General features: G+C 40.6%; 2 protein-coding genes across 2 annotated transcripts; both read left to right on the forward strand.

Moving 5' to 3' along the window:
- The first annotated feature begins 4,138 nt into the window (after nucleotides 1-4,138).
- minpp1a (multiple inositol-polyphosphate phosphatase 1a) lies at nucleotides 4,139-9,112 on the forward strand. Its single transcript, XM_071922027.2, has 5 exons — nucleotides 4,139-4,784; nucleotides 5,264-5,458; nucleotides 6,242-6,339; nucleotides 6,836-6,966; nucleotides 8,174-9,112. The coding sequence occupies exons 1-5, from the start codon at nucleotides 4,157-4,159 to the stop codon at nucleotides 8,556-8,558; spliced, it is 1,437 nt and encodes a 478-aa protein (XP_071778128.1). The 5' UTR covers nucleotides 4,139-4,156; the 3' UTR covers nucleotides 8,559-9,112.
- An 827-nt stretch (nucleotides 9,113-9,939) lies between these two features.
- LOC139929204 (bifunctional 3'-phosphoadenosine 5'-phosphosulfate synthase 2-like) lies at nucleotides 9,940-21,929 on the forward strand. The gene is made up of 12 exons (XM_071922032.2): nucleotides 9,940-10,143; nucleotides 13,148-13,262; nucleotides 13,482-13,717; nucleotides 14,009-14,147; nucleotides 14,663-14,781; nucleotides 16,104-16,217; nucleotides 17,026-17,137; nucleotides 17,765-17,970; nucleotides 18,268-18,403; nucleotides 19,093-19,361; nucleotides 19,930-20,159; nucleotides 20,975-21,929. The coding sequence occupies exons 1-12, from the start codon at nucleotides 10,117-10,119 to the stop codon at nucleotides 21,114-21,116; spliced, it is 1,845 nt and encodes a 614-aa protein (XP_071778133.1). The 5' UTR covers nucleotides 9,940-10,116; the 3' UTR covers nucleotides 21,117-21,929.
- The last annotated feature ends 1,892 nt before the right edge of the window (nucleotides 21,930-23,821 follow it).

Consider the following 23,821-nt stretch of genomic DNA (forward strand, 5'->3'; position numbering starts at 1 on the left):
TGGGGGCAGCTTGTGTGCGTAAGGGAGAAGGGGGGAGTTCCCGTTCCAGTGTCACATATGCTGCCTTTAAGGACCATCGGGAATATTGTAATTGCAAGTTGGATGTGCAACAATAGTGCAAGTATTATATTATCAGTATTATATTATATTTCTTTTTGATTCTCTCTTTAACTTTTAGTTGTTACTTATGTTGTGCATAATTGTGCTGAAGAGTTGCTAAAGTTGAAGAGACAGCACCTGCGAATTGCATTTAACATAGATTTGATACAAAAGATATGTGACAACTTTCGGCTAATAAATCAATTTCATTCCTGATGGGCATGTCTCTTCTGTCACTGCAGTCACACACACCAACCAAAGAAATACTTTTAACGCGGTACATTTTATTATTATTTGCGGCCAAAAGCACTTGAATTCGCGTATTAACGACTTCAGAAATGTGAGTTGGAGCTTGCGATGAACACTTGAAGGCAGCAACGACTACGCAGAAAGTGCACCGTTGGAAGTCAACCCGCTCACTCATCTGAGGCCATCTATTGGTGATTATAGGAGCATGTCTAAGATTTAGAAATTATACACTTGATTACACCTTTTAATAACTGTGATTAAAAAAATACGAACATGTTTTTTAACCCAGGTTATGGTTTCAAAAATTTGAGTAGGCCGATTTCTATAAAACAAATAGAAGGATACCATACAAATAGGCTATAACAAAAAACTGAAATATTACAAGAAAAGATGTATTTATTTGTTACCTGGGATTGGGTTGCGAGGGTAGTCAGGAGTTTATTTGTTACTAGTCACTTTTCTGTTTTTACTAGGCTCAGTTTAATAGCCTACTTATTGTATAGTGACTACTGACTAATTTGATTTTTACTAGTTACTTTTCTAGCCTTACTAGTAAAACAAAAAAATAAGCAGTTCTTTAATTAAATCATATGGGGCTACACATTTTAGGTTTAGACTTTTCATTACTCACTAGTCACTATTTTACTCAGCACAAGTCATTAGTTCAATTCTACTAGTTTTCTGAATTAATCATCATCAATCAGAATAGCCCTACTGTTCTGTTAAACACCTTGGATAAGCTTGTTAATCCTGTGCCCCCAGATGTCCCTGCCTTTTCAAATGCTTGAAAATGTTTTATTATTTTCTGTAAATAAGATCAATGGTATCAGATTGCAGAATACTTTTTCTCCTCCCACTTATGTTGTAACCCCAGCCTGCCCCAACCCTCTCAGCCAGTATAGCCCAATTTCTCTACATGACCTCACTGAAACTGTCTCTCACATGAAATCATCATCTAACCCACTTGATATAATTCCCACATCTCTTCTCAAAGAGATGTTTCTATTGGCCCCAGACTGCTCGGTATAAATAGCCCCTTGACCTCCGGTTGTGTGAGTATTTCAAGCAATCCAGCATTCAACCCATTCTTAAAACTCCTACCCTCGACCCTACTCTCCAACAAAACTGCTGACCTAATTCCAAGCAGCCCTTCATAATAAAGTGGTTTCCAAATAGCTCCTGGATGTGGTACAACAAAACAACATTTTTGATAAGTTTCAATTGGGCTTCTGCCAGCAACACTCCTTCGAAACAGCACTTCTTAGGGTAACCAATGACATTTTAATGCATGCTGATGCAGGGGGATGCACTATATTAGTTGCTACTTGACCTTAGCACTGCATGTGATACCAGTAATCACCTTCTCCTCCTTGATAGGCTTAATAAGCAGGTTGGCATATCTGGAACACAGTAGGTCTTGAGTGGGTTTTCTTCTTCTTTGTCCTGCAGAGCATGGCAACTTTACCTCCTCACCATCCTTGCTGTCTTGTGGGGTGCAATCCTGGGTCCAATTTTATTCTCCCTTAGGACATAATATCAATTTTGAATGTGTTTCTTATCATTGCTAATTCTGATAAAGACAGAAATTCTCATTCGGCCCTGACCATTTATGAAAAGATATACAATAAAGCATTAATTTTTCTGTAATATAAAATCCTCCTCCAAAAACACTGGCATGACCTTTGATTCAGCCCTAAACTTTGATAAACAAATAAACTCAGTTGTGAAAGACAGCTTTTTCAGCTTGGAACCACATCCAAAATTAAAACCTTTCTCTGTGTCCAAGATCTGGAGAAAGTCATCCATGCCTTCATCTCCTCCCACCTGGACTATTGTAACTCCCTTTACTCCCTTACTCTAGTACAGAATGCTGCTGCTCAGCTTTTGACTGCCTCCAGGAAAAGAGACCACATCACGCCTGTACTTGCTTCCCTTCTTTGGCTCCCAGTTTGCTTCAGAACTGACTATGAGATTCTGTTGCTTGCTTTTAAGGCTTTGAATGGACTGGTTCCTGCTTACATATCCCACCTCCTACGCCCCGACTCGACCCCTAGGCCCCTTGGGTCATCTGATAGAGACCTCTTAGCTGTTTCATGGTCTAGGCCGAAGCTTAGGGAGATCGGGCGTTTGAGGTTGCAGGCCCTAGACTGTGGAACAGCCTCCCACACTGCATCAGATCTGCCTCCTCCATCGCCACTTTAAAAACCATCTCAAAGCCAATCTTTATTCTTTAGCCTTTCAATTGATGAGTACTGATAGCCTTCTAGTCAAACTCAAAATGTTGATAGTTTCAAATAGAGCAACAAGTAATTGTTGAAAAATTATGTGAAGATACTATTTCCTTGAGACGTAATGATATAAACAAATAGCCACACACGCGGGCCAATTGTGTTGCTGTTTTCACCTCTTTTCTAAAGCTTGTTGTCAAAACTCGGAAAGACTCAAAGCCCCTCCCGACCCATTCAGTAGCTTTTCTTTTCTTTTTTTTTAAAATATTGTCTCCTCCCTCGCTGTTGAAAAGCAGCGCTCTCAGATTTGGGTTTAGTGTTAAATTACTCTTTAAATTAGAACATGTTCTATAATACAGTAATTACTGAATTTAGACTAGAAAATAGTAATTGGCAGAATAGTGACTAGTGAATAGAAAATGATCACTAGTAGATCATTAGTATCTAGTAGTCACTAAAGGAGAATGCAGGAGGAAATAAATGATAAAAGGTCCTGCCATATTGTACAATATGAACAATGGGATGTTTTTTCTGCATAAGTAGGCATTTTGCTAAAACTGTCCTGAATCTCAGAGCGTATAAAACTGTCCATATCGTGCTGCATTTTTGTCAGTCTATGTGTTCTGTCATATTGCAACATCCATATCAACTCAATATGATATCCAGCCCTACAGTGTATGTTTTATCATGTTACTTTGATCTCTGAAAGCTGATTTTTTTTTAAAGTGGCAGGCTACTCCAGTTTGTTACACAAAGGCATGAGGGGTTTTATAGTTGCAGCTGCATGTGTAGGCGTTAGGTAAGAGTTAGTGAAGCATTATCAGCCCAGCCATCACATTTAGTCATCACTGCTGAACTTCAACTTGTAATAGTTGAAATATGAGGGGTCATTCATCAAAATGTGATGACAAATACACATCAAAATTGTGGGAAAAGTGAAATGATAAACTTGAAGCAGAAAAAACCTTTGAAAGGATTACAGCAAAACTTTCCTTATAGAAATATTAGTGATACTGCTACTACTAAAAACACCATTAATTAGTTCAATAAGGTCACTAAACTGACTAACTGACTATTACAGATGCACTATAAGTCCCTACGGGAATTCCTATAAGTCCATAGGAACATATAGCAATGTTTTGCAAGGATATGTCACCCAGTAGCCTTCTGTAGCTTTTTTGGTTAAAGTTGAAAATGATAATTGTTAATGCTATATAATCCAAACGTAGTGTGACGAAAGGCCCCTAAACCATTAACATTTACATGTAAGCAAGCAGGAGCTGCATCATTGCCATGTCATTTCAACTGATTTGAAAATATCTGACCTCTAAAAATGAACTAAACTAACGCTAAAGCTAACTCAATTAGCATTTTTTATTGTTTCTTTTGACTGGTCGATCATTACCTGTTATAATACCATTCACTGTAAAACTGTAAAAAAAAATTAAAAAAAAAAAGTTTTAGGATATTTTGATATTTTTGACGCTATGTGGAAACTCTGGGTAACGGATTGGTTGGACTGCTCATTCCCATTTTGCATGACGTCAGTTGAATCCAAAACAGCAGCCAGAGGCAGGAAAATGTTTTGTGTTGGTTTGGGTTCGGGTTGGTCGTGGAGGATCATGCTGACCCTTCCTTTGAAATTCATTACCGTCCATTTCTTCCTCGGCTGCATTACGTGTTGTTTAATTAACAATGCGAAGCCTGGCGATGATCCAAACATACCAGCGATTGCCAGATATTTCGGCACAAAAGGGAGGTATGAGGAAGTAAACCCGTATCTTCTTGAGGACATACTTGCGGTAAACAAATCTATTCTACAGCTCCCATCTGCAGAATGTCGCGAAATTCATGTGACTGCCATAATAAGACACGGCACACGGTACCCGACGATCAAAAACGTGAAGAAGATGCAGCAGATGCACAACCTCGTCCTGCACAAAGCTTCTGGCAAAGAGAGATGGCTGCGCGAAATCCAAAACCACTGGCAGATGTGGTACACCGAAGACATGGACGGCCGCCTGGTCCAGAAAGGTGTGGACGATCACAAGCATTTGGCTGTCAGGCTGTCAAAGCTACTCCCGTCTTTGATTTCAGAAGAGAAGCTCCGAGGCGGACACATCAGCTTCATAACCAGCTCAAAGCACAGGTGTGTCAACAGCACCTTGGCCTTCAAGGCAGGACTGACCGAGCTGTGGACTATTGAAGGTAGGACCTGTCCTGGGTTGAGATATTCATGAATGAACTCCATCAATTCCTATTCGAGGAAGTTCAATTTTATTAAATGAAATTCTGTGAAAGTCCATGTTTGTTTGTTTGTTTTTTCTTATACAACTTCTTATACAAGTTATCTGAGATTACACATAGTGTTATCAATACTGAATGGTATTGCATAACATGTAACCGTCATACATACATTATGATTGAATGTATTTGATTTGTTTTTACTGTCTTTTATTCGACTCATAATGTTTGATTTATAATGTTTAACAAGTCAAGACAGCCTCTCTTAGAAGTGGAATTTCATGGAATTTAATGGAATTCAATTCTGTTTACTGTCATTCCAATTCAATTATACAGTTCTGTTTCCTTAGAGCTGAGTGCAATTCCAATTCCAACTCCAATTTCAATTCTCAGTTCAATTCATGAATGATGATGCTATTGTCATGGACTCCCCCCTCCTCCAGACAGAGAGTTTGACCATGTGGTGAATGACGCCCTGATGAGGTTCTTCGACCAATGCACCAAGTTTGTGGAGGATGTTGGTAACAACCCGTCGGCCATGGCAGAATTTGACAAGTTCAAGTCGGGACCAGAGATGAAGAGGGTCCAGGAGAAGATCGCAGACCGTCTCCGAGTCCAGTACAGTCTCATCACCGATGGTCATGTCTGTTGAAAGACTAACTAATCCAAAATTTAGGCCATTGAATATGCTGTGTGCATGTTCCTCTGATAGCCTTCTTCATAACTCCCTAACTTGATAAGTCTCTGTAATCAAGACTCAAAATGGGTCCCAGGTCTGTTTCTGGTTGATCCCCCTAAATGACAAGAGCAATGCCTGATTCCTGAGTATGTGTAGCCTACATTACCTTTTGTTTCCAAGCAGACTAAATTTAATCTGTCACTGCCTGAAACAAACCGAGAACCAAAAGATACATATACACCAAAAGATTCATTAGATATATTACATATTACACCAACTCCAGTGCATGTAATTGTATTTTAAAGGCAAACAAATATCCACTCAATTGCCTAATCTCTGCAGGAGGTTAGTGTGCAGAGAATCTCAGTGGTCATAAATCACAGTGAATATCTGTACACTAGGTGGGGCTGTTTCCTCATTTGAAAGTAAAGCATGACTGTTAGTAGTGGGTTAAGTACTGAACTGAACTGTAGCCGAGGTTGAGGTTAATTTGGATTCTTGAGGTAATAGACTAGGCCTCAAAAAGTGGCAGTAATTGAATTAGCCAAGCATACCACAGTGTCTTGGTTTTAAGAAGAAGACAAACCAATGACAGTTTGAGTGTTTAAGACAGTTACATGCAAGAGAAAGATGGAATATGTAAGGAAGTAAATTCACTAGGCTCAGTTGTGTGGGTTTAAATGGCTGCATGGCTTGTGTCATTTCATTACTTAACCATGTTTTTGTAAACTTTCTTCTGCAGATATGGCTGAAGCTGCATTTTACTTGTGTGCCTATGAGTTTGCCATCAAGACTGTGAACTCTCCCTGGTGTCAGCTCTTTGATGAGGTTGATGCACAGGTATTTCAACTCGACTCAACTGCCAATTAATGTCAGTTTGGTGTAGGAGTGGCATCAAATGTTACTATGTTAATTAGGCTTTGAAAGCATGGCGAGACTTCTAAAGTCACGAGGTTGGACTACATATTTGGTTTTGGTTAATAACTGCTTGTTCTTAAGAGGGGGAATACATACAAAACTTGAATTGCTTCTTCCTAGAGCAATATTCAGTCCACCTGGCCCACTGAAAACAAAAATCACAATGCATTTCTCACTCTATCTTGCCACAGAATTCACTCATTGAGGAACTGCATTAGTCATGTTACAAAGAGTGTTTTGTATCTTGTGTTACCAGCTGACCTAACACTCAGGTAGCCTGAAATTTTACCTCGCATAATGAAAGACTGACAGATTGCTATCTTGGTGGTACCTTTTTTTAGTCCTCACACAAAGGCCACCCTGCATACAGACTACCTATTATTTACTTCTAACAGTGTATTCTCTGGTGCACCAACAGGTTATGGAGTATGCAAATGACCTGAAGCAATTCTGGAAAAGAGGCTACGGTCATGACATCAATAGCAAGTCAAGCTGTATTCTCTTCCATGATGTTTTTAGTCGACTGGACAAGGCAGCCCAAGAGAGCAAGTGAGTTAACCTTGAACACAAAAATGCAGGGTGTACCTGTTAATGGTAACAATGCAGATGCCCATAAACCACCAGTGTGTCCTGAAATACAAGAGTGTTCAAGAGTATTTCTGTGCGTGTGTGTGTGTGTGTGTGTGTGTGTGGCTGTCTGTCTGTGTGTTCTTCAGTGGCACTATACGCACACACCATTTCATATTTCTCTAGCAAAGACAAGGCAAAATAAAAAAACAACTGCTCAACAAACACATATATGCAAAGTACATGCATGTGCATGTCTCCTGACTGTTTGCTGCTGTGAAACTGATCTGTACTGTTTAATGTATGGAGATTTTTTGGCAGGCTAAAAGCCTTGGAATGTGTGGCAAAGTTTAGTTGGAGCCTCGTAGAAAAGTTGTTTCTCCATAAACAATAAACATAAAGAACCCCTGCTGAATGAGGATTATCATCATGAGGATGGCATATCTGTTTTACACATCTGCTTCCATCTAGACTATCAGGTTGTTTGATAGAGAAAAGGAAGAAAGCACAATGCTAATGTAGACAAATTTGTTTACTGAAAGATAGTAATCTACTGACCATACCACTGAGTGGCATACATGCACACTCCATGCAAAGAGCAGAGAACATATTTCTATTCTAACCTGTGATTCATTGGCATTCCTACAGAACAGCGCATTGGAAATCCTGATTTTTAAATCATAGTGACTCATTCCTCCATGTACTGAGGCAGAAGTGTGGTCAGCACTCTGAATTTTATCCTCCAAAATTGAAAACCTTCAATGGGATAGATTAAATAATTACCAATGTTTTTACCACCTTGATCTTGATTGCCTTGTTGCTGCTCTTGGCAAGAGTCAGTGATGTTCTCTCTCTTTCATCATTTTGATAAGCTTTTATTTTTTTTGTTTTTTGTTTTGTGTTTTTTGCTGTCAACATGATCCATGGAAGGAAAAGTATCTTGGTTAAAGATTAGCCTGTGTCCCTAGACTACCCTTATCCCTAAGTACCAATACAGAGGTTTTAAATGTCTTAAAGGTTATTTAACAACCCAGATATTGCTTGGCACAAGTTACATATCCTGTAGTGCAAAGTGCATTTTTTGGTTGTAACTTGTTACAATTATTTACTTTGATGAGGCTCATTCAAGCTTCTTCTGTGTTATACCTGAAGATAAATTCCATCCTGAAACCCTCATCCTGTCCATCAGGTCCGGCCAGCAGGTTTCTGAAGCTGTGACAGTCCAGGTCGGCCACGCTGAGACGCTCCTGCCGCTGCTGACCCTCCTGGGCTTCTTCAAGGACAGCGATCGCCTGACATCCGCCAACTTCGCCACACAGGCCCAACGCTCCTTCCGCACCAGCCACACCTTACCCTACGCAGCCAACCTCCTCCTGGTGCTGTATGACTGTGGGGAAAGTGGCCTGAGACTGCAGCCTCTGCTCAACGAGAAGCCCCTGGTTTTCCCTGGTATGGCCGACCAGCAGGTCTCCATCCCGCTCTACCAAGACGTCAGAGAGCACTACAGGGAGCTGCTCCAAGGCTGCGACTTTGAGACCGAGTGTCAGCTGTTCACGCATCCTAGTCGAGCTTAGGTGACGAGGGTGGTTTCCGGAGTGCCTCTTGTATTTGCAAAATGGAGTGGAAAATGACACTTTGTCTGGATTCATCTCCTCTATAAACCTCGAGAATATGACTGGTTCAATGAAGCACTTTCATTGTCAGTATAAGAAATAGTCCACATACTTTCATCTAGTATAGCTTACTGCAGGCAGTGTTCACTGTTTATGTGCTTTAGTGCTTGAGAAAAGGTTAAACCAAAACCAGACATCTATCAGTGGAGATGACCACCATTTGGGCTGAAATAATTGAATTGAATGATTGAGTTGGCCCATAGAGATCCAAACACCAATTATCCCAGCCCAGGTATTTCAGATTCTACTGTACCATTATAGTATTACTGCTGCTCTATTACTTAATGTTGCAGGGTAGCAATTATTGCACAAGGGAAGGCAATATTGAGCAGAATTGGAATAAAAGAATTTATTTTTGCAGTATACATTTATATGTAATGCTTTATTGTTATGAAATATTGTGCTTTAATTAATCAGCATTTCATGAAGCATTTCATTTAAATAAAATTTTTTACTATAACAAAAAGTATTAGTTTTTTATTTTTTTGTTTTCTGACACATTTTTCATGCTTGTGTCTGGTTAGGACGAACGGGGAGAAAGAACATCGACAGCCTATTTGATTTGTTATAATTTAACTGATAGGTTAATGATTAACTTTCCAGTCTGCACGGATTTACCTATGACCAAGTGCTCCAATTTCATAAAAAACGTCATAAGCGCAGCGCTCGTTCCTCAAAAAGCAATGCATGACTCATTTCAAAAGTAATTCCATTAACGTTACTTCATTACTTCCCGGGATAGGCAGATACTTTACGGTTGCGTCTTCGGGACAGTTCAGTTACCTCACCCCCAGTGTGAATGCTCAAGGGAATAGCCTTACTGGCCAATGTTTAATGCTATCCTTTGGCTGAATAACATGACAGTAAGTGGGAATAGTGCAGAAAGTAAAGTTTTTCTGCCATTTTTTGCTTCTAGGCTAGCTTAACCGCTAGCCCGCGTCAACGGAGAGTCCGAAGAAGGCGAATGTGGTTTTTGGATAATTCATCTTCAATCTGATATGTAGGCTACAGGGTGTGATACCAAAGTAACGACTTAATTTTGGTAACGTTAACTATTGCAACTGAAACGGCATTTCCTTACACCATCCATTAGTTGCGGAAGTAATTACTGTAACGTTCCCGTCTTAAGAATCCTGTGAATTGGCTTTAGGGGGAATACAAACTCAGATTCAGTCCTCCCGGTTTCGGTGCTCAGCCCCGTGGTGTCGTTATGCCTGAGTATTGGCTGGTATTCAGCAATATGCAGATTTCTGGACGCCGGAGGAGGAGGGATGGAGGCTGGGCCAGCGGAATGCTACGTGTCTTGGAAGTCCCTTTTAAAACCCCTTGTCTTCTTCCATGACTCTCGGCAAAGTTTTGAGATAAACTCGAGCAAGCGACATATTCCCTACCCAGGCGGCCAGCGGAGCGGTGTTTGCCCAGGTTCAACAGTCCTTCGGCGGGGTTACACTCGTGCAAAATGTCCGGAGTGAAAAAGCTTCGCACGGTAAGTTGTTTTGGAGATACAGGGAGGCTGAAACGGTAGTGATTTAAGCTGTCATTAGACAAACATCAAATCTCGGCGTCTAAAAGTTGCTGGGGAGAATGTTAGAGCCGCCAACGCCCGAGATATAAACTTTGTCTTTTTAACTTAGGTTATAACAAAGTATAATAACAAAGTGCTTATGTGTAGAGTGGCCCTATTGAATATGCGTTACATTTTCTCCCAGATGATAGGCTGCCACTGTTAATTGAAATCGGATGCGATCGGCGAGTGAAGTTTATACAGTTTGTTTTTGGAGAACGATGCAGAAGTAGATTTTTTTTTTCCCCGCAAGGTAACCCTAAATTGAGGTATTCACTTTCTTGTGCATATACTGTACCAGGTGTGTTAGGTCTGAACCCTGCTTTGACACTGAATAGGCCGGTTGTTGTAGTAGCGTATCTCAATCAATTTGGTCCATTCATAACGTAGGGTGGCTGGTGAAGGGGGGAGGAAAAGTTAGAGATGGCCCACTGAAACGAAATGTTGAACAGGAATGCTGACTGGCAGGACATGTTGAAGAGACCCTGATGAAAAATAATAATTCTACAATAAATTTTAGAATTATACTATACATCACTATATGTCCCTATAGGACTATTAAAGTGATGCCATAGAAGACAAAAATACCATAAAGTATGATAAAAGTCACTAAACTCAATATTGAGCACCTCAGGCACACAGTAAGTCCCTATTGGAATAGTAAAGAGACATTAGATAGTGATATTTTTAGGTATAAAGAGATAAAATAAACAAATAAAATACTAGAAATTGTAAATCCACATTTTCATACACAACCTGGTATGTTCCCCTATTTCAGTACAGCAGCTGTATTCTCATAAAGCAGCTTCTTTAAATACACCACTCATTCAGGACAGTGTAGCAACAGACATTTTGTTTAGATGTACAGATATTGCTGTTGTAATCATCATAACCATAATATATCCTGCTTTCAGACTACCCAAGCAGACTGCTGTTTTAATACATACTCTTCTAATGTCAGTCGTTTGGGTGTCTGACAAAATGCCTGTGGCAGTTGTTCTTAATGCACATGCACCGTCAGAGGAAGAATTTCATAGTCATTTTCCTTTGTAGTCTTTCTTGCGCAAGTTGCACAGAAAGACGGATGCATGACACTGAGAGCAAGAGAAGAAGAGAAAGCAGAGTTGTGGAGGACACAGTCAGTGACTGTAAAAAAATAAAAAAGAAAAGGTAGGTAGAGTTTGGCCATGGGCGTAGATTTATGGAAAAAAAGATTTAAATGTTAGCACACAGGTTCACAAAGATACAGCATGTTCACATGACTGTTGAAAGGAAGGAAGGGATAATAAGGAGCAGTGTAGCGGCGGTGGGTGTCTACGACTGTTGGCTAAATGAAAGTGGGTGTCTCCTATGCTTGGATGAATAGTAGGCCTACTGTGTTTGTTTATGGATCACCCCCATATGTTGTTTGTCTGGGTGTGGGTATGCACATATTGTACGTGTAAATTGGGGAAGATAATGCTAATCATTCGAGCATGAAAAGTTAATATTTGTACTGTCCTTCAAGGTCCTATTGCTAGTTTTACATAGGAGCAGTCGGTCACCTTGAAATGTTGCATATGAGGTCATATGCACTTTTGAATGTCACACTGTTTTGTTACAAAACTGTAGTTTTTACAATGAAACATAACTAATTACTGAGTGACCATGGGGTGATTTCTGTAATTGTTTCATAATACCAGTGATGCCCAGATCGCTTAGCCCCAAAAGTCAATAAACCCAGCAAATATGAGTCCCCCCTTCGACTAAGGAGACAACCAGTGGTATATGGTGTTCCTCCCATCCTTGAATAAAACACACCTTTATGTGTGATGGTCGTTGGTTTATACAGTCTTGGCTTTGTGTGTGTGTGTGTGTGTGTGTGTGTGTGTGTGTGTGTGAGAGAGAGAGAGAGAGAGTGAAAAAGAGCTCTGTTTAATACAGACCGTCAGGGGGTGATTGGGCCCTGCGAGGGCAAATAACAGGAGCTAGTATGTGTAACTAAGACCGGGTGGGGTTGTGGAAGGACTGGGAGTCAGACAGTTTATAGGCAGAGGGGATGGTGAAGGGGAGGAGGGGTGTGTAGAAAAAGAAGGCATGGGATAGATGTAGGGGAGAAGCGAGAGTGGCTGCAGAGGGCGAGCGTGTGGGCACTAGCTCTGCCACATCATCGCTGGGCTACAGGCAACACACTGGACACATTGTCCTGTCCTCTCCCTCCCTCCATCCCTCGTTCCCTCCTTCCATGTCTCCCTCCTCTACCCTCCCCTCTAGAAGTCAATGCAGCCCCATTTATCCGCAGGCCCGTCCACATAGTCACCGTTGCACTGACTCCTCAGGGGAGTCAAAGTAAACCTCAGGGGAGTTGTTGAACATTTTTAGAAAAGCTCTTACAGAACCATATCCCGTAAAACCAGACGTGTCATGTTGAATGGAGTTGTATTTACTATGCAAAGTGAAGTAGGTTGTTTTAAGTACTGTTTTAAAATGTAGCTATTTTAATGTTTGTGTTAGCATTTAGGATTGTCTAGTGGCTGTTAATTTTCAAGACAGCAAACAAAATATTTGCGTTAAGTTATATACATATATATATATATATATATAAATATACGTTTCAATCATTAACCAAAACTAGTTCTGCACACATGCTGTAAATTAAGGTACTGTAAATGGCCTGAAGCTAATACTCATTTTAACATTTTTTCCAAGTCATCAGAGCAAAAAATTATCTTGTGCAAATTGGAAAAACAAGTCTGCTGAGTTTACAATTAACTTAACTGGCAGGAACAGACAAAGGGGGCTTGAGAATATGTACAATTCCATAACAAATAAGATCTGAATACAGAGCTGAATACATAGAGACTAGACACAAGACAATAGTTAAGTGACACCTGTCAACCTCTGTTTACTGCTGACCTGAGTTTGAGCCTGTGTTCATCCATTTCAGGACCTCAACAGATCGACCAATGTAGTGTACCAGGCCCACCATGTCAGCCGGAGCAAGAGAGGGCAGGTGGTGGGCACCAGGGGAGGCTTCAGAGGCTGCACCATCTGGCTCACCGGTAAAACATCTTCACAGTCCCACATGATGCCCACCTATGGGTGAGGAGGTGGTACATTTCTCCGCCACTTCCAACTTCAGACTGGAGAAAATAACAAAACCACACACTTGATGTTGTTGTGGGGGTTGACTGATCTTTTGTACTTACTGCCAAAAGGTCTCACTGCCTCATTCAGCCCATCCTCATGCTTATACATCTCATCTGGTGTTTTACGCCTAGGTTTGTCTGGTGCTGGGAAGACCACTATCAGTTTTGCCCTGGAAGAGTACCTGGTGTCCCATGCCATCCCATGCTACTCACTTGATGGAGACAACATCCGCCACGGCCTGAACAAGAACCTGGGCTTCTCTGCCACCGACCGTGAGGAGAACATCCGCCGTATCGCTGAGGTGGCCAAACTGTTTGCTGACGCCGGGCTGGTTTGCATCACCAGCTTCATCTCTCCTTTCACCAAGGTCAGAGGACACCAGCAGATACAGTCGTGTGTTGGTGCATATCTGTTCGTTTGTACAGCAGCTGATGATGCAGCGTGCATTGGGAGAAAACTGCTGCTGCACATCATCTGATGAAGGTGGATACTAGATAACTGTTGGTATAGATGTGCTTAATTATATGGCCTAGTTGTGTGAGGGTTTGATAGAAGAATTGTGTATCCAACGTTTAGACATATCAGCAGTCTGGAAAACAATGCAGCACTTTTAACACAGAGTAAACTAAGCAGATACGTATACTGCCTTTCTCTACAGGATCGTGATGAGGCGAGGAGCATCCATGCGAGTGCTGGTTTACCTTTTTTTGAGGTGTTTGTCCACGCCCCTCTTGAAGTGTGTGAGAGCAGGGACGTGAAAGGGCTTTACAAGAAGGCAAGAGCTGGAGAGATCAAAGGTCGGTCTCTGGCAATGTTGAATTCACTTTCTACCAATGTTTTATATGCCCCCACCTTTTTCTTTAAATATTAAACGAATAGTTCACCTAAAAATGAAAATCTGGTCAAACGAACCTGGTCCTGGTTATTTAGATTTCCAAAAAGGGCAAAAAATAGCCATAAAATTCCTCCAAACAGCATAATCCAAGTGCACTGATGTCAAACGATTTCACTCTGTGTCCAAAACTCCAGTATTTACCTCATTATCTCCTAGATTTTCACCACTCACAAAGCACCCATTTGTATTTACCACTTTATTTGATTGTTCAAGCATATCGTACCTGTAATTAACATATTTCCAACAGCATTTGAAGGCAGCATCTACATGCTACTGAAGTTAATACCCAGCCTTTTACACAAATACATTGTGGTTTTCTTAATCTTGTTATTGTGCTCATATCTCATCTAGCAACAATGTTATATCAAAGCTTGTTAGTTTTCAAGGATCTTTCTTTTGTCTCACCCCTGTTCTCAGGCTTCACTGGTATTGACTCAGATTATGAGCGCCCTGAGGCGTCGGAGTTGGTCCTGAAGACTGGAGAGCTGACAGTGAACGAATGTATCCACCAAGTGTTGGAGCTGCTCAGGGAGCAGGTGGGCATGACACACTTGTCACATATACACCCTCTGAAAGAAGAAACTCTAAAATTTGTCAAGGCACTTACACTTGTAGATAAAACAGCCATATATTGAGGTGAATTACCTATGCATTGCCGCCCACGCAGGCCTCCATCAGGATGTCAGTTTGCACTTCCACACATTTATATCACAAACTATTTACATTTTAAACAACAATTAAAAGTCTTCTTTCAAGCGGTGATGAAAACTATAGTAGAAGTTTTCTGTAATAAAAGAGACTTGAGAAAAGAGTTGTCCCTCTGCCGTTTTAATTGTTTGCAAACAAGGCACAAGATGTTCACTCATCAAATATATGGAACAAAAAGGCGCAGAACAGTAGTTTGCCTGCAGTATTAAAAGGTGAAATCCAGTCTGCTAAAGGGGCTGGACCACATTCATCAGAAGTACTAAGATAACAGTTTTGGTATCTCACAAAAGACCAGTTCAGCAAGATCCTCAAGGCCCAATTACTGAAGACAAGAGACCATTCAACTGAAAAATGGTATCATGCTTAATACATGATGAATAGAATGGCCAGGTTCCGGAAATAAAAGAAATCCTGTACAAACAAGGACCACTTCAACTAGCCGCTATCTTATGTGTCTCAGGTCAGGTCAAAGGCATGAGAGAAGTGCTGAACAGTAGTTTGTAAATTTCCACACAGAGATGAGCTCTCATAATAATACAAAGAGAGTACAGTACAGATATGAAAAACATAAAATAGTATAATAGTATAATTTCCTCCACAAAAACTATTCCTGGGTACAAGCAAAAATACGTACTTTGACACATACAAGTATCCATTATGTGGTGTGACCAAGGGGCCATTTTGTAAGTGATACTTGGATAAAAATATTAATTCAAATGTCTAAACGTCCTTGGTCTATGCCCATCAGTCTCTAGGAAGGGTGAATAACTTTTCTCCTTGTTCAAACCTGGTTAAACTGTAGCTTTTAAAGCAAATATCCAATATGTTTCTCTTTGAAGGACATTTATTTTTATGCTGTCACCCCATCTAATGGATTCCATGATGTGTTCAATTCCTAGGGTCTGGGTTAGTTGAATTCATGTAACAATTCTTGTCTTGTGATATAGCTGAAATGTTCACAAAGGAAAGCAGTCACAGCCATAATTAAAAAACAAACCCTTACACACACAGACACACACACACACACACACACACACACACACACACACACACACACACACACACACACACACACACACACTCTACCAATGAATATATTACAGATAATATCCTAGTATGACATGTATTTCCTTTGTCTGCTTGTATGTAGAATATTGTACCAAGCGAGATCATGGAGGAGGTGAATGAACTCTTTGTTTCGGAGAACAAGCTGAATCTTGCTGTGGCTGACGCAAGCACACTTCCCACCATCAGCATCACCAAGGTAACACACCACTCCAGTATATACAGGCTACTTTCTATCACACACCAAATGGACAGGGGATCAGTACTGGACAAGGCAGAGAGCCGCAGCATGATGAGCTCATAAACATTCCCCGCTGGTTGGATCCCATGTCCTAATGAACTGTTCTGACTTCCCTGGGTACTAATAAAAAAAGTACAGGCCCTACCAGGCATTTGATGTTGTAATCCTTTGTGCCACAAATGATTGGCAACTACTCATTGGGCTTCTGTATGAATGCTCACCTTGAATTATGCCACAAAGGATTGCAACATCACATCCTGTATATTGGTAAATGCATGCAAGGATGTCTATCAAATTAATAAAGACTTCTCCCAAATGGAAATTGTTACTGTATGATCTCCACAGATGTCATTTACAAACAAGACAAGTCTTTAATCTCTTTCCAAGAAGCACTTAGTGTTTCGTTTCTTTTTGTTCCAGAATTGAGAGCAACAGATTACCCTATTACACACAGTTTGATTAGAAATGTGGTGATTCACATGTCTCCTTGAAACTTGTACATATATACGTTACTAGTATGAATATTACCAGAGGAGTTAGAGTTGTGGCGTTCCTGAAATGAGTAGGGATTTGGCTTTGTGCTCAAGAACACTTTGACGGGGATGCATTTTTGCTGTCAACGGAATTAAACTTGTGGCCTCCCGTTCCTGGGATGCTCTCTTTCAGGTCAGCCTGCTGCCCAGGCAACCTACATTAAATGTTGTAAATGTCTCCTGTAATGTTTTCCTTTAATGCTATTGACTGTAAGTGATTTCTCTTTTCCCAGCTGGACCTACAGTGGGTGCAGGTGTTGGCAGAAGGCTGGGCTAGCCCTCTGAAGGGCTTCATGAGAGAGAGGGAGTTCCTCCAGGTCCTGCACTTTGGCAACCTGCTGGATGGTAAGAGACGACCACACCGTCTCATCAGCTGTCTTCATAACCTGCTGGGATACAGTGTCTCTGCCAGCACTCCCTAATTCCCTAATACTGTTGTCCCTATGTTTGTATAGGTTATGTATTTGTATGTGTGTGTGTGTGTGTGTGTGTGTGTTTGTGTTTGCTCATACAATATGTGTGTGCAAGTGTATGTGTTTGTATATGTATGTTGATTTATATAATGTATGTATGTTGGGTGATTTTACTATAAGCTCTTTTTAAGTTTTATACGTTTTTTTAATACCACCTGTGCATTGTATATTATTGTATATATTTGTTCATATTTTTTTGTTTTCCAAATTGCACGAGTAAAAAATAAATGCAATTAATATATAAATAAGTAATGCACATGTACAACAGAGCATCAACAACAGTATCATACAACATCATACAACAGCATCAGTCAGATAAGTGTCCCATTCCCTTTTGATCTGGGGACTAAAATGCCTATTAAATCTGATTGTGAACACTTTTCTTTTAGTCATTGCACAGTTTATTTTTAAATAAACAAAAAGTCTATCAATACGCTTTTTAGAAGTGATGTTTACTTTGGCTGGCCAGTTAAGGATACTGTGCACTCTTGTGTTTCAGGTGGGGCCATCAACATGTCCGTTCCCATCGTCCTGCCTGTTAGTGCTGAGACCAAGAAGGATTTGGATGGCTGTGCGGCCATTGCCCTGGAGTTCCAGGGTTCCCGCGTGGCCATTCTCAGGAACCCCGAGTTCTACGAGCACCGCAAGGAGGAACGCTGTGCCAGACAGTGGGGCACCACTTGCCCACAACACCCTTATATAAAGGTAACAGGCTCTGATCACATATCTTCAAAACCCACAGTTATAATTTTAATGCCAACCTAATGATTGCACTGCAAACAGTAAGAACTTCAGGTACTTACGTCAGTGTTTGCATTTACTGTGTCAATTTTGAACTAGTACTGAACAATTTGCCTGTTGAGGCAAACAAAACATAAATCAATCAGTCTCACCACAAAGGCAAGGATAAACTGAACCTGAATGTAAATACTAATTACAATTACTAGTAAATAGTTTTGTCAGATAAGATCATCAGTCTTCCCTGTTCATTACCTTTTGCAGATGGTTATGGAGAGAGGTGATTGGCTGGTAGGTGGTGACCTAGAGGTGCTGGAGCGAATCAAATGGAACGATGGGCTGGACCAGTATCGCCTTACCCCACAGGAGCTCAGGCAGAAGTTCAAAGACATGAAAGCAGGTTAGAAAGGGCAATAAAATTCAGGGAATAATGTATCCGTACCAGTTGATGAAAGAATACACAAAGATTAAGATAAATGTACTGTATACAGCAATGTGACATTTGTCTTTCAGAAGAAACTTGACAAAGGACCAGATGAAAAAAATAGAATGGTAAATTAAAGGCTGCATGGCAGATGTTTGTGATTTACTGTATGTGTTCCACACGTAATGGAGACACACAGTGTTGAGGAATGAATTCCTAAAAAACCTGTTTTTACGCTCCCACCCACTTTGATGTGAATGCTGTGCTCAAGAATGTTTTTTTAGTGTTCGCTTATGTATCCACGCCATAATATATGTACTAGATTTTGTTTTTGTTATTCTTTTGCTGCTCTGTGCTCCTATCCTCTGAGTTTTGTTTTTGGTGCAAGCATGTTGTGATGTGCACTTACACAAACTATCCAGGCAATTTAGAGGTCCAGTTTATGAAACAAAGCCTGCTTGAGTTACATGAATAATGAGCATGTATGCTATGGTAGACATTCATTGTATACAATGCCTTCCACACATTTTGTATTGCAAATTTCATGTATCTCAACATCTCAAATCATGCTGCCACTGTTACTAAAAATACTACTGTTATGTAAAGATCTGCACTTCATGTATGTTTCACCACCGCCTGCATCTCTTGCATATTTTCCCCCTTAGATGCCGTATTTGCCTTCCAGCTGCGTAACCCAGTCCACAACGGCCACGCCCTGTTGATGCAGGACACCAAGCGCCGTCTGCTGGAGCGAGGCTACAAGAATCCCGTCCTCCTGCTGCACCCGCTCGGTGGCTGGACCAAAGACGACGACGTGCCGCTGGACTGGCGGATGAAGCAGCATGCTGCAGTCTTGGACGAGGGCGTCCTGGACCCGGCTAGCACCATTGTTGCCATCTTCCCCTCACCCATGATGTACGCCGGGCCCACAGAGGTGAGGAAGATGCAGTGTTAGCTCACAGGTCTTCCACTTTTTGTTTTGGTTATGATCAGTCTGGTTCTCGACAATGCACATACTAGAGATGGGACGATATATAGAAATTCAATATATCGCAATACAAAAACGTAACAATACGTATCGTGGGAGAGAAAAATGGATCGCAATATTAGCTACATTTTATTCTGTTGTAGTAATCATAAATGAGACTGCTTGCCCATCACAATTTCACAAGCTCTCCATCCAAATTATATTATTTACCCTTTGTAATGACATTTGTAAATTGTTGTTTACATTCTAGCAAGCCAATGCCATTGCTAGAAAGATTTGTGGCTCAGAAATAAACATAATTCTGCACAGTCATACTTTGTTGTCATTGAACTTTTATTTATTACATCGCATCGTGGTCATATCGAATCGTGAACCCCATATCGCGTATCGAATCATATCGTGAGATAAGCATATCGTCCCGTCCCCAGCACAAACTGCTCATTAAAGTCCTGACATGTTACGATGCGTGTGCGTGCTTTAATATGTGTCTCTATGTCTTCCAATCTGTCATCAGGTACAGTGGCACTGTAGGGCGAGAATGATCGCTGGAGCTAACTTCTACATCGTTGGCCGCGACCCTGCGGGCATGCCTCACCCGGAGACTAAGCAGGACCTGTATGAGCCCAGCCACGGCAGCAAGGTGCTCACCATGGCCCCGGGCCTCACCTCCGTGGAGATCATCCCCTTCAGGGTAGCTGCCTACAACAAGGCTAAGAAAGCTATGGACTTCTACGACAAGGAGCGGTGAGCAAGGAACGATTTGCAGATCCTAATTGTAAAATGCAGCCACCATTTTGACCTAACATGTATTATCATTTAGCGTGCTATTCATAGCTTCACTTTAAGATAACCTGTGTAGCAGTTTCTCTGAATATATCTTTGTCTAATTACTTGTATTTGCAACCATCACCATATCCTGCTGTCTACTGCTTATTTCATTATTTGATCCTATTGCTTTCAAACCTGCTCTACCGTTGCTCACAAGTTGGATTACTCATTCGGGCTATTATTATATACAACCGCAACATTTGCATTTTTCCCCTCCATTAGAACATGTCAATCACAAATTATTTCAGACTGAGAAATGAGAAAGTCTGATTTAGCATTACATTACATAAGCACTATGTTTGAATTGCCATGATTGGTACCATCCCCCTGCACACAGTTGTAAACCTAGATTCTGTAAACAAGATTAGAAGAAATCATGAGCATGAGTATCATGAAAAAAATGAATAATCCATGATCAGTCCATGTATAGTGCTGTTGACGTTGCAAACAGAGTATATAACTCCCAAACTTTCTCAGTGCACCTTGTAAAGTTCAAAGATTAATTGTTGTAGATCCAGTGCACTTATGTACTATTTCTGTGTCAGGTGGCCTTATTGTAAATGTTGTAGATATTGTGAAATTCGAAGAAAACACACCACTCCTAATGATCTACCCTGCCCCTTCCTTTCACTCATTTCTCACATCTTTGCTCAAATCACTGCTTCCACTTTTCCTGTTCATCGATTCTAATCTCTCTCCTTCCTGCCCTCGCTCATTCCTCGCCCTCTTAGACATGCTGAGTTTGAGTTCATCTCGGGAACCAAGATGAGGAAGTTGGCACGCAGCGGGGAGAACCCTCCGGACGGTTTCATGGCCCCCAAGGCCTGGAAGGTCCTGACCGAGTACTACAGCTCCCTGCAGAAGGACCAGTAACTGACGCAGCACTCAGCTCACCAGTCCACAATCGACCGTGAAGTGATCCAGGCAGACAGAGTTCCTCAAGGAGTGTTTAGATAGTCTCCCCTTTTATCTTATCCTCCAAAAAAGTTTGATTTCAAGTGATGAATTTAGAATACTATGATTAATGAGTCAGTCTTATACAGTGGGATGTTTGTATCAATCTCTCAATCAAAATGACTTGTCTTAAGCATTATATTTTCAGTTGCTATCAGATTATGTGATTTATAAGTCCATTTTTATGTTGATATGCATATTAACTTAAACTATATATTTTAATTAATTGAAGGGTTAGGGTTAGGTACGCTGATGTTTGTTTTAGGGTTAGGTGTACTTAAATACATGCTCTGCAGATTAGATTTTACATTTGATCACTTACAATTATAGCACTACCTATCTAGCTATTTGTATTACATGAACAGAAGTTTCTTTATTCATCATGTTAATGTGTCATATTATTGTGTTGAAAACAACAACTTAGATTTATCATAATTTAAGTGCCTTTCTGTCAAATGGAAACATCATAAAACTGCTATATTTAAAATTTTTGCTGGTGTTTGACTGAAATGTCTCCCATTCGCAGATATGAATGGTGCTATGAAGATGGCATGTGCATTTATGTGTTAAAGACCTGGGGGTTTTAAGATGGAAAATGGACTGATAAAACAACTTATTTATTACTATGAATCACTGATCACTGCCTAATTACTGGAATAGTGCGCAGGCAAGGAATCTCAGCTGTATGTCCATGAATGTAATGGTTTTAAATAAATATTGTCATCTCTGTGATATCACTCTGATCTCATCTTTCTGCCACTGGTTATGCAACTTAAATTACATTCTTGACTGTCTCGCTTTACAAGGTGCATGCTTATCAAATGAGTATCAAAGGTTGAAGCTGAGTTTGCTCTAGGGAATGGGCAGGTCTCTTGTTTATCTTCTCTGAGTTTTATGGCGGATCGCAAACCAACTAGTGTAGGCGCATATCACCACCTACTGTACCAGAGTGTGTAGTATCATGAAAACATATAGTTTAAATAACGGTTGTATTATAATTTAAATTCTATTTAGTAAACCTGTATCCTGAGGAAAACTAACTAATGCCCCAGTTCACTGTTACAAGGATGTGGAGCCAAAAGTACGATGCTGCCACCTGCTGGCTATAAGCGGTACAGGGAATCATAAAAGTCATGTCAGATTCATGAGCAACTTGCAGGCCTTAAAGACACACAGACACTTGGGGGTGCTCTGACAATAGGCAGGCATGATACTGCACTCATTGAGAGGCTGTGAAACCTGTGATCTGTGGAGACATCTACCTGTTGTGCAAAGATGAGATAAATTCGAATGGCTTTTATCTGTACTTTGATTAAACTAATTCTCAAGAAATTCTCAGGGCTAGCAGCAGCCATAATCACAGCTGTATTATCCTTCAAAGTGGTCTAATATCTTGTGCACATGATATCATCCAAGATAGGTGTCTAACTTATCAATTGAGTCATTGAATTTTTATGGAAATAAGATAGACAATCAAAGTACTGTCCAATAAACAGTGCTTTGTTAAAGTTTGTTTACATCACAAAGCATTGGGAAGCTGAGGATTGGTTCAGCTATGCCACATAGATCTTTTATAGCAGATTGATCAAGGAGATCCCGAGATGCCTTCAAAGTGCCCTCAGGTCAGGAGATGGTTCAGTGAACTTGAAGTAGCCTGATTAATTTTGCCAGTCATTAAGCTGTGAGGGCTTACGTTGCTATGAGATGAGTGTTCTTCCATGAAGAGGGCCGGTCTCTCCTCTAAGAAGCGGATTTCTAATTAGCCTTACATGGGATCAGATCTTTTAATCTGCTATGTCCCAGGTAACCCCATTTAAATCTGCTAAACTGCACCCTCAGTACTTTATATAAAATCTCCAACTACATCCAACATGTCATGTCAGTAAGAAATGACCAGAATGGCTGCTGGTGCAAATCCTTTACAATACGTTTACTGTCCTACAGGTCTGCAGGCCTAATGTTTCTGAGTATTCTCTGGAACTGAAATCTCTGAAATCCCTGAAAATCTCTGTACAATGTTCCACAACATAGGCATAAATAGGGTTTTTTAATGATTTTTTGACCTGATCACCTCTGTCAGGTTTTTCCACCTTAAAAAGTGACCTACTTGCAGTTGTCCACTAGTCACATTTCCAATCAAATGTGGCAGTGGAATTAGGGTTGGGGTGCATGGCTGTACATCTTTAAATATGTAGAAGTCAATTAGTTATTACCTTTTTGTCTTGTAAACTGATTTTTGCACAGCTGGTTTGAAGATTTTCAGGTGTTTTGTGGGTTCATTGGAGGGGGGTTTTCTTTGGTTGCAGTCATACATGGTTGCACTTGATGCATTAAAAGGCATTGTGCCCTCAGTTATTTTGTATTATGTATGCTAATATCATGGAATACACCCTTATGTTGGATTAGGCGAAACAAAGTGTCCTCTCCATGATTTCAGAGCCCACTGTGCTATATGGCTGGCACAGTCAGTTTAGCTGTAACAGTATTGGCCCTTTCCAAAGCCAGTTTCTGAAAGACAGCTGACAGTCATACAGACACACAGGTGATTTTTTTTTTTTCTGGTGTGGTGGATATTTTAATTAAAATGTATCCAAACCCTGTCACCTACAAGCTACTTCAGCTAA

Source organism: Centroberyx gerrardi, chromosome 15, assembly GCF_048128805.1.
Source record: "Centroberyx gerrardi isolate f3 chromosome 15, fCenGer3.hap1.cur.20231027, whole genome shotgun sequence".
In the NCBI taxonomy this organism is placed as follows: Eukaryota; Metazoa; Chordata; class Actinopteri; order Beryciformes; family Berycidae; genus Centroberyx; species Centroberyx gerrardi.